The 15401-nt window shown below is 34.2% G+C and overlaps 1 protein-coding gene across 2 annotated transcripts in view; it reads right to left on the reverse strand.

Annotated features, from left to right (window-relative positions):
- The window catches only part of STYX (serine/threonine/tyrosine interacting protein), a 50153-nt gene that overhangs the window by 4425 nt on the left and 30327 nt on the right, over positions 1-15401 (reverse strand). Inside the window, exons 5-10 of one of the 2 annotated variants that reach the window (XM_036918022.2) lie at positions 10403-10463; positions 9940-9976; positions 9479-9518; positions 9323-9373; positions 7419-7491; positions 749-842 (exon numbers count right to left, since the gene is read on the reverse strand). In XM_036918022.2, coding sequence (XP_036773917.1) covers positions 749-842; positions 7419-7491; positions 9323-9373; positions 9479-9518; positions 9940-9976; positions 10403-10463 — 356 coding nt within the window. The remainder of the gene's footprint in view (positions 1-748; positions 843-7418; positions 7492-9322; positions 9374-9478; positions 9519-9939; positions 9977-10402; positions 10464-15401) is intronic. The other variant, XM_036918032.2, reaches the window with a different exon arrangement.

Below are 15401 nucleotides of genomic sequence, written 5' to 3' on the forward strand. Positions count from 1 at the left end.
GGATGGATATATAACATCATTAAAGGCAGTACAATGTAGTGCTGGACTTGTAGATCATATCAGAAGAGCTCAATTTCCAAGTCAAACACTAGATATATCATCTGTTCTGATCTTATAAGGATGTTGGTTCATGAACTTTGAAAGAGAAAAACCATAAATTCCTTGAGCACTCAAGTAGAGTTAAAAAAAAAAAAAGAGAAGACAGGGTAGCAAGGTCTTGGAGAAGGTAAAAGTTAAAAGATTTTGAGAGCACACTTGGATCATTAACTTTGAAAATGGGGGAGGGGGTGCTCTGAAACAGAGAAAGGAGAAAGGATTGAAATGATAATAGCAAAACCGAGGTAGCTCACATTAGTCACCCTACTCAACTTAAAACGTGCCTTCATTTAATAACCACCTTTCATTTTTACTAAGATCACCAAAGTGTTTTTAGGACCCTTTCTCCAGACCCCTCTTATTATTTTAATCTTTGCAATACAGTTATACTACTTACAGATTTAAAAACTAAACCAAATAGAAACTTGATCCTCCAACCAGCATATTCTGATTAACTAGGTACAGTGTACACATAGCAGAAGCTGAATATATATTCATTAATTATAAAATTAAATTCTGAAATTATCTTAATGTCTACACAAAGTTTTCTAAACAGTTTCAAATTTTCAGTATAACTTGTAACAAGCAAATGACGCTTCCTTCTTTCTACTTCTCATACCATCATCTTTCTCCCAAATGAAAAAATTCTTACCGGTGGTACCAGAATGAACAGATAAAGACCTTTCTATCTGGAGTGGTGACATCATCTGTATTGTTAATTTTGCTAGGTAGATGGCTTCATATTCCTAAAACAAATATTATCAAGAATATATATTCAAATTATTTGATCCTCAAACAGTGGTTAATGTATACATTATTGGTATTCTTAATTTATACCGAAAAAAATCTGTTGTCATATTGTAAGAAAAATGCAGGCTTAAAATTTCTGTCTCATGATTTCACATTTACTGTTGAGACTATAAATCAAGTCAGGCCAATAGCTTGCACTGGGGTATCACATGGGGTATCAGTCAGTATGTGTTCTCTGCCACTGGGGCATTAGTTGTATCTCTGACTTGACTATTAAAACATACATATACACACACCCCAAAACCCAAACTGGCTAGCTTATAAAATGATTATAAGAATACAATGAAAAAAAGTTCAATAAAAATAAAATGCCATAAAATATTTTAAAAATCAGGTTAATATAAGGCATTTCACGCATGCAAGAATTTGCCTTTCTAGTTACTTAAATTCAACAATCCTCTACTTTCAGTTAAAGATGGAAGAATATAATAAAGGCATTTCTGTCTCTCTCCCCTCTTTTTTAAAACAAGAAATAGAGAATTCCTTATGTGATAAAACTAGGTAACATCCATAACTCTGGATATGAGAAGAGAAAAAAGTAAAGAATTGATAACCAAATAGTCAGGATAGTGGTTAAATTTACAAAGGGAGAAATAGTTGTGGTTGGGAAGGGGAATTAAGGCTTTTGTGATCCTGGTATATACTCAATTTGTTGACCTAGGTAGTGGTTACATAGATGCTTATTTATATTTTATGCATTTTTTTATATGTGTATTGTAATTCACAATAAACTTTTTTAAGGAAATAGAACCAAACTAAGCTAGGCATACAAGATGCTTTACTCTGCAGACATCAGTCAGAGTGGGTACAAAATAAAAGGTGGCTGAAGAAGATAAAACTAAAAGACCCTTGTGTAGTACAATAAAGTCAGTAAGTATGAGTGGGAGGAGGCAGGGAATAGTAAGGAAAATGAACACCCACACATGACATTTTTCCAAGAAGTAGGCTATATATATGCATATTAAGATGGAGGAGAAACTGGGTTACATGTAGTCAAGCATCTTCTTATCCTGGTGAGCTAAAAAGCTAAAACAGTAATTTCAAGTCTGGCTGTCTGGGAAGATCACCTGAAGAGCTTAAAAATATATATATATGCTCAGGTCCCACAGCCCCACCTCCCCGTGATTCTCATTTAATTAGTTTGGGTAAGCCCACGACCACCACTCCGTGATTCTGATGTGCGTGTGGTATTTATCAATCTGAATAAGAAAAACCTGTGACATAAGGGGCTCTACTTCTCACTCACTTCATAGCACGAGAGAAATATGTTGATGAGAAAATCTTCCAAGATAACTGGGAAAATTTAAGCTGGCTACCTTCCCCAACCACTCCCCTGACCCCTTTCCCACAACTTTATTGTTGGGCAAATAGCTGATCTAAGAAGAATATCTCCAATTCAAAGACGATTAATAATCAAAGGACACCAATGTAGATGTTACATAAAGCTGTTGCAAGGAGAAAAAAGCAATATAACCAAAAGCTATATGAAGAACACAGCATGAAAATTACACCATGAAGCAGATGAAAATTATGAGTAATTCCTGATGAAATGAATGAGAATACAGCATTTCTGAAATGAGTTCAAAGAAGAGATAAAAAGACTCATGAAAGAAGTATGACATTGAAAGATAATACAGCAACTATTAGAGCTCAACGAATGGGAGAGAAAAAAACAGAAGTAATGAATTTAAAATAATCAACAAAAAGAACAGACTATAACAATTCTGGCACAATATCAATTTCTCCTTTTCTCCTGGATTGTTCCAAACAGCAGACAAATATGCTGTCTGGAACCCGCCACCAACCCCCGCCACAAAACTATTTGTCAAGGACACCAATGACATCATGTTTCTAACCTAACGTCAATTCTCAGCTCTTACCTTATTTTTATCTATTATCAGCCTATTGACACAAGTGATCGTTCACTACTTCTTAACTTCCCAAACACAATACCACCCTGATTTTCTTCCTATCTCATGGGCAACTCTTCAGTCTCCTCTAATTTCTCATTTCCCCAGCCTCTACATGTTGGAGTGTTATTAGGGTTCTGTTTTTGGAATTCTCTATCTACATCACTCCCCTAGTGACCTCACATAGTCTTAGGGCTTCAACATCATCTATGTACCGATTACCCTTAGACACATGGTTCTTATACATGAATTCAACTTAAATGTGTAAGTGCCTAATGTCCAATAGCCCCCTCAACTTTAACATGACCAAAACCAAACTCTTGATTTTATTCCCTTCAAACTTTCTCAAACAGTTTTTCTCACGTCAGTAAGTGGCAGTTTCCCCCTTATCCCTCCCTTCCCACCCAACTTCCCCAGTTCCTTTCCCTTTGGTAACTGTTAGTCCATTCTTGGGTTCTGTGAGTCTGCTGTTGTTTTGTTCCTTCAGTTTTTTCTTTGTTCTTATACTCCACATATGAGTGAATTCATTTGATACTTGTCTTTCTCTGCCTCGCTTATTTCACTGAGCATAACACCCTCTAGCTGCTTCCATGTTGTTGCATATGGTAGGATTTGTTTTCTTCTTATGGCTGAATAATATTCCATTGTGTATATGTACCACCTCTTTATCCATTCATCTACTGATGGACACTTAGGTTGCTTCCATTTCTTGGCTATTGTAAATAATGCTGCAATAAACATAGGGGTGCATCTGTCTTTTTCAAACTGGAGTGCTGCATTCTTAGGGTAAATTCCTAGGAGTGCAATTCCTGGGTCAAATGGTATTTTCTATTTTGAGTTTTTTGAGGAACCTTCATACTGCTATCCACAATGGCTGAACTAGTTTACATTCCCACCAGCAGTGTAGGAGGGTTCCCCTTTCTCCACATCCTTGCCAACATTTGTTGTTGTCTGTCTTTTGGATGGCAGCCATCCTAACTGGTGTGAGGTGTTACCTCATTGTGATTTTAATTTGCATTTCTCTGATGATTAGCGATGTGGAGCATCTTTTCATGTGCCTGTTGGCCATCTGAATTTCTTCTTTGGAGAAGTGTCTGTTCAGATCCTCTGCCCATTTTTTAATTGGCTTATTTGCTTTTTCTTTGTTGAGGTGCATAAGCTCTTTATATAATTTGGATGCTAACCCCTTATCGGATATGTCATTTATGAATATATTCTCCCATACTGTAGGATGTTTTTTTGTTCTATTGATGGTGTTCTTTGCTGTACAGAAGCTTTTCAGCTTGATATAGTCCCACTTGTTCATTTTTGCTTTTGTTTCCCTTGCCCAGGGAGATATGTTCATGAAGAAGTTGCTCATGTTTATGTCCAAGAGATTTTTGCCTATGTTTTTTTCTAAGAGTTTTATGGTTTCATGACTGACATTCAGGTCTCTGATCCATTTTGAGTTTACTTTTGTGTATGGGATTTGACAATAATCCAGTTTCATTCTCTTACATGGAGCTGTCCAGTTTTGCCAACACCAGCTGTTGAAAAGGCTGTCATTTCCCCTTTGTATATCCAGGGTTCTTTTATCATATATTAATTGACCATATATGCTTGGGTTTATATCTGGGCTCTCTACAGTCTGTTCCATTGGTCTATGGGTCTGTTCTTGTGCCAGTACCAAATTGTCTTGATTACTGTGGCTTTGTAGTAGAGCTTAAAGTCAGGAAGCATAATTCCCCCTGCTTTATTCTTCCTTCTCAGGATTGCTTTGGCTATTCAGGGTCTTTCGTTGTTCCATATGAATTTTAGAAGTATTTGCTCTAGTTTGTTGAAGAATGCTGCTGATATTTTGATAGGGATCGCACTGAATCTGTAGATTGCTTTAGGCAGGATGGCCATTTTGATAATATTAATTCTTTCTATCTGTGAGCACGGGATGTGTTTCCATTCATTGGTATCTTCTTTAATTTCTCTCATGAGTGTCTTATAGTTTTCAGAGTAGAAGTCTTTCACTTCCTTGGTTAGGTTTATTCCTAGGTGTTTTATTCTTTTTGATGCAATTGTGAATGGAATTGTTTTCCCGATTTCTCTTTCTGCTAGTTCATCATTAGTGTATAGGAATGCAACAGATTTCTGGGTTTTAATTTTGTATCCTGCAACTTTACTCAATTCAGATATTAGATCTAGCATAAATACTTTTTAAAACAAGCTAAAAGTCAACATCTACTGATACAAAACTCTTTACATGGGAACAGATGGATACTAACACATGCATGCACACACACTGTGCAACACTAAAAGTGCCGACATTAAAATCAAGAATAAGGTAAACTTGAGTATTATAACCACTATTACTGTTCTGATACAATGAACATCCAATGAGAAAGAAGTTTTAAAAAGTTAGAAAAGTGGCAAAATTATCATGGTTTGAAGATGAGATGAAAAGCAAAGATAATCAATTAGAAAGTTTTTAGAATCAATAAGCTTAGTAGGGCTGCCAACTGAAAACAATAAAAATCAGCTTGCCTATATACAAATAAACAATTTGAAAACATACTAGAAGGAAAAAGCAATTTCAATGATAATGGGAAAATAAAAGGTGAATTTAATACATGCATTTACTCTATACAAAGAAAACAACAACTTTAGAAACTGACTTGAATTAATAGAACATATTCTTAAAGAGGTAGACAAAATTTAGAAATGACAGTTCTTTCCAAAATGTGCATTTCCTTCCAGTAAAGTTCACATTCAAAAAAGAAATGTAAGAACTTTCCAGGAAAACTCTAGAAAGAACATTTAACAAGGGTACCTTGGACCATACCATAAATTACTTATATAATATTATAATATTTAAAATCAATATCATTTTACTACAATAAAAAGATCAATGAAACAGAATGCAAAGAAATAGACCCAAATACAGGTCAGAAATTGGTATATAACAAAAATGGAATTTCAAATCATTTGGCTAAAGATAGACTTCCTTAATACACAAAGAGTTCTTACAATTGAATGAGAAAATGTCCAACCAACAACCTCATAGAGAAATGGGCAAACTACAAGAAGTTGCTACTTTTACCACCATTGCAGCAATGACCAAAATTACTGATAAAATACTTTCACCGACTGTTGTAGATTAGGGTATAGGGAAACATGTACTCCTTGTTTCCTGGAGGTGTAAGTTTACATTATTTCAGCCTTTTTTAGGCAATTTGGCAACATCAAATTCCAAACATTATCTGACCGAGCAATTCTACTTTGATTCAATTATCTAATAGCTATATTTACACACGTAAACAACAATGCCCCTACCTACTAGGATATTCTTCCTAATGTTGCTTATGATCATGAAAGCTAAAAACAGTTTAAAGGTCCATGTGTAAGGAACTGGTCATGCAAAACTGTGACATATATACATATAAAAATATTATGTAGTTAGAGCTACATATGCTGTTTTATTTTTAAGTGTTTTTTTTTAATTGAAGAACAGTTGATTTACAATCTTATACTGGTTTCAAGTATACGACGCAGTGATTCAACAGTTATATACATTATTAAATCCTTATCCCAACTAGTGCAGTTACTGTCAATATAGAAAGATGTTACAGAACCATTGACTATATTCTCCATGCTACACTTTTATCCCCATGATCAATCTATATTACACATGAGATTTTTGTGCCCTTTTATCCTGCTATATAAGCTGTTTTAGAATGATCTTCAAGATGTGCTATTAAGGAGACTTACTTTTAATTGTATTCTCCTTAGGTACTGCTGAATTTTAATTTTTTTAACCATGACTATATCTCACTTTCCAAGTATAAAAAGCAGTTTAAAAAGAGAATGGATTTTTATACAACAGGGCTAAAAGGCAAAGAAACATATAAATTATAGTTTTGTATTCTGTAAAAAATTACATGGAATAAAAATAAACATTTTACATAAACAAGTTGAAGTCAGTGATACCAATGTTTCTCTTGTAAATGAGTGAAGTAAAAACTAAAAGAGTAAATTAGAAGTAAGAATGAAGTAAAATTTGAAGTTTGGTAACTGAGGTAATCCATTTTGGAATGCTCCTATTGTCTCAATGTGAGATTTATTTTTGCATATTTGGATGGAATCAGACAGAGCACATTCTTCAACCTATAATTTTCCTTCTTGGAAAAAATTAGTGTCATTAGATAATTCCCAGGTTTATCTTTATTGTCTTTTTTTAGTGAATATTCTAGGCACCAACAAAATTTGCAACAACATGGAAGAGAAAAAGCATGTAATATAGGAAAAGTTGCTATATGTAGTATTCTTAGAACCAAAACTCTTAGGATGCTCTGTGTGTGTGATCAAAATAGAGGAAAAAAATGGAAGAAATTTCTAACATCAATTATTTTACCTTAGATTTAACAATATGTCTTTAATACTTTTTTCTTGGTAATGGCAGCTTTTAAGAGAATACTTTTAAATAGAGATGTAAACTGAAATAAAGAATCCAAAGTAGTCACAGTATGGTGATTTTTAACTATTTACAAAGTAAATTCTACACCTAAGTTAGTTGGACACAAGATTTTAATGATCCTATTTTCTGACTGCCTTAAACTAGGATAAAAAAGTTACCTGAAGTTGATGAACAAATCCAGCATTAGGATTAATACAAAATCTTCTTTCTTGAACATAGGCAAATGCATCTCTGAAAACAAAAAAAGATAACTAAGGCAATGGTATTATTTCATGATTTAATCTCAATTTTTCCAGTATTTACCTAAAATGGAACTCATCTAAAAATGAACCTAAAATAGGAAATCATAGTTATATAGCTTGTCCTACAGAGGGATAGAGGCTTCTTTAAAGCCATGTTATTTCTTTGCTCGGGATCAATCATCCACAGCTTAAATGATGAGCAGTACAAAAATCCACAGCATGGTCAAACTAAGTTTCACAATCCCTCTGCTTTCCAGTATGTAACTTAGGGGAAGCTGCTTAACTTCTCTAAGCTTTATTTTTCTTATCTATAAATTAGAGATTGGAGGTATTAATTCGTACTTTGCATGGCTATTGTAAAGATGGGAAGCAGCATGTGTAGACTACCTTATAAAGCATCTGTCACATAGTACTTGCTCAAAATATTATCACTGGTTAAACAAGGAGAAATATATCTACTTCTTGGTATTGCTGTAAGGCATAAATGAGATAAAAGGACTAGAATAGTTCTTGGCACCTAGCAGAAATCCAATAAATGTAAGTTATTTTCACTATTAATATTACTGACAAGACACCAAATAACAAACAGAAATATAAAGCAAAGCCTTCCAAATATTAATCTTTTCCAATTAAGTAAACAAAGCATTTGTATATATTAACATAATATCCCTTTAAGAACTGGTACTTTTAAACAAACTTTTCCATTATAATTTAAATTATAATTTCCATTATAATATAAATTAAAAGATACCAAATAAACTAAACAAGCATTTGAATGTCTACTACATGTCAGGTATGTGGATCAAATGGTGGCTATAGCTCAAATAGAGAAGGTAATGGGATATAAGAATGGAGAGGTTAAAGTTTCACTAGCCATATTAAGAATTATTAAGGATTAGAAACCTTTGAGAGTTTTTTTTTGGTAAGATGTTTATATGATCAGATCTATCTTTTGAAAAGATCATTCCAAATGTAGTATGGAGAAAAGAACAGACTAGAGAAAGAAAAGTATATATAATACCACTAAGAAATCTACTGTTGGAAGAGTCTAAAGGCAACAGACTGGAGATTGGATTATGGAGATTAAATGATGATGAAGGGAAAGACAGAGACTGATTCAAGATATATTTTAAAACATAAAGAAGACAGGATTTGGTAATGGATCAATTTGGAAGAAAGATGAGGAGTAAAAGAGGAGGAGGTGTCAGTGATTCCTAGATTTCTAACTTAATACAGTAAGACACACTAAGAAAGGAAACACTGTACACTGGCCAGACTTTTGTTTTATTTTGGGGCAGGAAGCTCATGAGCCTCTCCCTCTCTTTTTCATCTATGCAGCATGCCTGGAAAAGATGGTTATGGATAAGAAAGACTACACTGAATTATGAACAAAAGCTAAAACAATTTCTAGGTAATTTTTCACCTAACTACTGTTAAATGAAAAACATATATTTGCCTTTTAAAGAAGGCAAGCAGTAAATTCTATGTCTAAGAGTTTTCAAACTGAGACTAACCAAATCCCTAGTGGTAAATAATTTTCCATGAGGTATTCCAACTTTAACTACCTTGAGTTCTTAAAATAACAAGTCACCACTAGCTCTATAAACCACAAATTATTAGTCTAAACAGATCTATACAAGATAGATAAAATACAAAGGTTAAGATACTAACAACCAAGGGATATAAGGGGATACCTAAATCAAACATGACTAGATGACAAAAATTAGGAGACTATTTAATTCAGACTCCCTAACCATCTCCACTAAGCTTCATTTTAATAAAAATTTAAATCGTAGCTAGGTTGCAGAGTACTTTCTTACCTGTACTTCATTCCAAATGTTTCCATTATGTATGCAATAACAAAGGCAGCACTGAAGAGGGGGAAAAAGTTTTAGAAAAAAAAAAAAACAAACAAACAGAAAACACAACTCATTAATTAAATGCTAGAGAAAGAAAGATTATCTCTAACTTCATACCTCCTGGAGATTCCTGCATTTCCATGGACAAGAACTTTTCCTGAAAAACAAGAAATAGTTATTCTGATAGAAAAACACCTGAATTAGCAACTAAAATATACTGAAACCATGTATTTGCTATAGTAAAATAAATTTCTCTTAAATATTTTATACACATCACTTGGATATTTATTAATTTTCAACCCTTTACAATTCATTTATATTAACTGTGTTAAGACAACAGACTTTTAGGTTAAAGAGATTTAAAGCAGACCCAGAATTTGAAAATAGTTCTATAGGAGTATTTAAGAAAGCCCGTCCAAATGAAACACGAAGTTAGCAAACACAAATTGGGGACTAGTTTCTTATATATAATTACAATTTCCATATCCTGCATTTAAGACAAGTACTAACTGAAAAACTAACTAACAAATAATCTCCAAAAAAATAAACATTAGCTAAGTAAAGGAAATATTATTTACCTCCAGTTTGTAAGCTCCCATCAATAAATTCTTTAGTCTGAAGGCAAAAGACAACAAGTTATAATAAAACATATGGACTAATATGCATAAAATACATTTATACAGTGAAACAAAATATACTGAAAATAATTTCCTGCTAATTTATGAGGAAAAATTACCTTAATTAAATAATTTCCAAAATGCTACAAAGGTGATTATTACAAATTTAAAAAATTATACAAGACCAAAAATTTAATTTAAATTTAATAAATTCAAAGTGTGATTTCTCAGATATTTGCCATTTTAAATAGATAAAAAGGTTTCAAAAATAATGTATTTTTAAAAAACTATAATCTCACAATTTTCAGTCATAACAAAGTAAAAGTAGTTTAGGAGAGAATTATGTTTTATTAAGTTTTAGAACCACAATTAAGAGGTCAAATCAGAGATAAGTTTTAAATGGTATTAAAATATTGATACCTACCATGGGGAAAAAACGTATTATATTTTCAACTGGATTATCTGCAATATCCAAGACTAAATATCTGAAAATAGAATATTTTGTGAGACGCACACTCTCAGACAAAACTATATATATAAAAAAACTTCTTGGTGATTATAAAAATAATGCAAAACAACTTTCAAAGTATCAATTCCAAAGAAATGGATCACAGATATTATATTGCTTGAAAGCACAGCATTTAAAGCCATAAATAACATTAACATTTCTCTGATACTTTAGTATAAAAAATCTGGTTGAAAGAGAAAAATCACTAGGAAGAAACTTGATCTGAATGGACTTAGAAACTAAGTGCCTGTATCCCTTACTGTTATTCCTTATCTATTTCTACAAACTTCCCTTGGACTAAAAGATTCTTCTTTGAATGGCCTTGTGACCCCTTCTCTTAACCCTACACAGGACAATTCAGAGGAAGTCCAGAGTCTGAAAGAAAAAGAGCTAGTCAAAAAGAAAGCAAAGTCTGATGGAGTCATGAGTCAAACATTCATTGTTTGAACTAACCTTCAGTAGAGCAGAAATTTTATGACCAAGAGGCCACCTATCCTAGCATTTTACACTTTGAAAACATTTAAAATAAGGCATTATTAGCATCCTAGGCTTATATTGTTTTGCTGAAAACTTCCATTTCTAACCTATTTCCAAAACCACCTATTAACACAACTATAGGTAATTAAGTTATGAAATTAATTTTTAAAGTCAATATGCATTAAAAATTAGTTGATGATAATTTAGGTGGTAACAACTTCAGTAAATTCAAGGCTTATCATAGAGAAGTCGAAGCTCAGGATCAAGGATAATCCAATGTAAAAATTTAAGGAGTCTGACAATGACTATACCCTAAAGCGACTGGTAGACCTGTTACATAAAACAATGCTTCAGAGGAAACAAAAGTTAATTCACAGTGAAACTAAAATATTTTACTGCATGCCACTAGAAGAACTATCAGTCTATAAGCCAGTATTCTAAACCTAAGGAGAAAAGGTTACCAGGACATTTTGGTAATAAAAACAAAAATTATATACAAATTAGAAATGTATGCTATTTTAAAATACAACATTTCATTTTCTTTAATATATACAAGTCTGTAGATGTATACAAATACACACACGTATAGATGAAGAAATTACACAGATGATGGTGAATACAAATACAATGAAGAAATAATTAGAAGGAATTATACTACAATGCCAAATAAAGTGTTTTCTTTGGGTTGTGGAATAATGGATGACTTTTAAAATATTTTTCTTGGGGTCATTCTGATTTTCCAGAGTATCTATGAAGAACAAACATTTCTTTCACAATTACAAAAATTTCAACTCAATTTTAATTTAGAATTCATTCCTTTTTTTAAAACTAGTTTTTATTAACTCAATGATGTGTATATATGATAAAAAATTCTAACAGTATAAAAATGTTTGCAATGAAAAATAGGTCCCTTTCCCATCCCAGACCCTGAATTTCCCTTGTTGGAAAAAACCACTCTCAAGTTTCTAGTCTGTTAGGCCAGAAACTTCCTATGCATATATAATATATGCCTTATGTATATATTTTTAAACACACTGTGAGAGTATACATATAGTGTACACCTTATTTCATTTAATAAATCTTGAGATAATTCCTAATCAACACACACAGAAGTATTTCATTCTTTTTCATGTTCACAGTATTATATTGTATATTCACACAGTATTTAGAGTCTCATACTGATGGACATTAAGGTTGCTTTCAATTTTTATAAACAATAAAGTAAGAGCATTAAAACATTCTTAACACATATGCTTTTATATAGATACAGAGTATCTCTAGAATAATATTCAAGGAAAGGTTAATAGTAACTGCCTCCCATTTCACTCATCTGTGGAGTATAAGAACAAAGAAAAAACTGAAGGAACAAAACAGCAGCGGACTCACAGAACCCAAGAATGGACTAACAGTTACCAAAGGGAAAGGGACTGGGGAGGATGGGAGGGAAGGGAGAGATAAGGGGGAAAACGATTAGCACACATAATGTATCGGGGGGGGGACACGGGAAAGGCAGTATATACAGAGAAGACAAGTAGTGACTCTATAGCATCTTACTACACTGATGGACAGTGACTGTAATGGGGTATGTGGTGGGAACTTGATAATGGGAGGAGCCTAGTAACCATAATGTGGCTCGTGTAATTGTACATTAATGATACAAAAAAAATAGTAACTGCTTCCCAGGAGGGAAGCTGGTTTAAAGAAGGAAAGAGACATACTTTCATTACATATGTTTTATACCCTTTGGCCTTTGTATCACATGTGCTATACTCTTTATTTTTGAAGTGAAGTTAAAATAAAGAACATTAAAACTGTTAGATGCTCAACCAGACTCATTATACGATAAATGAGAGATGCAAATTAAAACTGCATAAGATATTATCTTTACTCCAGGAAATTAGGAAAAATTAAAAGTGTTTCATAATTCTGTCTTGGAGAGATAACAAGGAAAGAGTCACTCTCATTAACTTCATACTGGGAATGTAATCTAATAAAACTCCCTGGAAGGCAATTTGCAACATCTATTCAAATTTTAAACACTCACATTCTTTGACCCGTCAATTCTACAAATTTATCCTATTAATATATTCACATATGAATTAAATGACATATACACAGATACCTGCTAATACTGGCAAAAGTCTAGAAACAACCAAAATAACCAATAATAGGACATGGGCTGAATTAAACTATAGGATTGCCATACAATGTATCACTATGCAACTTAAAAGGAATAATGATTCTCTCTACGTAACGATATGAAGCAATCTCCAGAATATATAAAAATTCTTTATAAAAAGCCAGTGTAGGGAGCAGCAGATTAAAGATGGCAGCATGAGAAGTGAGGCAGAAACCTCCTCCCAAAACCACATATAATATGAAAATATTATAAATACATCTAATCCTGAAAGAGCAACAGGAAAGAGGACTGCAGCAGACTGCTTATACCTGAGGAAAACAGCACACCTTAAGGAAAAGGGTAAAGTACCAAAGCTGTGACCCAGAGGGACCCAAGCCCTTCCCCAACCCCAGCTCACTGGAGGGAGGAAGAGAAACAGAGCAGAAAGGACATGGAGGCCAAGGACTGCTGAGAACCCAGTCCTGGAGATCTCCTCTGGGAGCAAAAACCTACATTACATGGTGCTCTGGAGATTAGCAGGGTTGGAAAGCTAAGACAGGTGGAATACTGGGAGAGACTGAGATTCCAGCCACTTGAAGAAAACACAGATCAACAACCAGCTGCTCTGGGACAAAAGAGACATGGACAGTCTGAGAGACTTTCTAACAGTGAGAGGGCTGCTAAAGGGGCAAGGATTGTACAGAGCTTGCTGCTCAGGAGAAATGACAGGTGGACAAAATTGGGCACACTCTGCCCAACAGGTTGGGAACTTTCAGGAGCTTCAGGTGCTCCATCCACCTGGCTGACTACACAAATACTAGGCTCCCCACCTCAATACGTAGCCTGATGCACCTTCCTCCTGGCTGGCACCAGCTTGCAAATCGGCTGCCCCCACCATTGCACCAGGCCAGCCAGAGGGCGGCCCTGCCTAGGGCAGCTACAAGTGCAAAGCATAGAGATTTCTCCCGGCACGCTTGGCCCACAGGACCTGGCAGTGGAGAGAGACACTGCAGCTGGGAAGCAGGTGACCCCCATCATCGATCCATGGGTTGAGTAGCTCCAGGGAGTAGAGCTTCTGGGCACTAGAGGGTGCCATCTACAAATATGAAATGTCAAAGGAACCTGGTTCAAACCAAAATCCCAAACACCAGAAAGAGGGCCAAGTAAAACTGAACTCATCAATCTTCCTGAAAGAGATTTCAAAATAAAATAAACAAGCTCACAGAGCTACAGAAAAATATTCAAGAACTCAGGGAGGAATTCAGGAATGAGATACAAATGTTGAAGAATACAGTATCAGAAATGAAACATACAATGGAGGGATTTAAAAGCAGATTAGATGAAGTAGAGGAGACAGTAAATGAAATAGAAATTAGAGAACAGGAATACAAAGAAGCTGAGGTACAGAAAGACAAAAGGATCTCTAGGAATGAATGAATATTGAGAGAACTGTGTGACCAATCAAAACGGAACAATATTCGCATTACAGGGGTACCAGAAGAAGAGAGAGGAAAAGGGATAGAAAGTGTCTTTGAGGAGGTAACTGCTGAAAACGTCCCCAATCTGGGGAAGGAGATAGTCTCTCAGGCCATGGAGGTGGAGGTACACAGATCTCCCAACACAAGGAATCCAAGGAAAACAACACCAAGACATGTAATTAAAATGGCAAAGATAAAGGATAAGGACAGGCTATTAAAAGCAGCCAGAGAGAGAAAAAAGTTCACCTACAAGGAAACCCCTCAGGCTATCATCAGACTTCTCAACAGAAACCTTACAGGCCAGAAGGGAGAGGCATGATATATTTAATGCAATAAGGCAGAAGGTCTTCAACCAAGAATACTGTATCCAGCATGATTAAAATTTAGATTTGAAGGAGGGATTAAACAATTTCCAGATAAGCAAAAGCTGAGAGAATTTACCCCCCACAAACCATCTCCACAGTGTATTTTGGAGGGACTGCTATAGATGGAAGTTTTCCTAATGCTAAATAGCTGTTACCAGAGGAAATAAAACCACAGTAAAGAAAGTAGAACAATTAATTGATAAGCAGATGCAAAAGTAAATCAACTAAACCCAAAGTCAGTCAAGAGATAGGCAAAGAGCACAGAATATGACAACTGATATATAAAGAATGGAGGAGGAAGAAAAAGGAAGGAAAAAAAGAACCTTTAGATTGTGTTTGTAACAGCATACTAAGTGAGTTAAGTTAGACTGTTACATAGTAAGGAAGATACCCTTGAATCTTTGCTAACCAAGAATCCTAACCCTGCAATGGCAATAAGTACATACCTATCGATAAACACCCTAAATGTAAATGTT

This window comes from Manis pentadactyla, chromosome 11 (genome assembly GCF_030020395.1).
Source record: "Manis pentadactyla isolate mManPen7 chromosome 11, mManPen7.hap1, whole genome shotgun sequence".
In the NCBI taxonomy this organism is placed as follows: Eukaryota; Metazoa; Chordata; class Mammalia; order Pholidota; family Manidae; genus Manis; species Manis pentadactyla.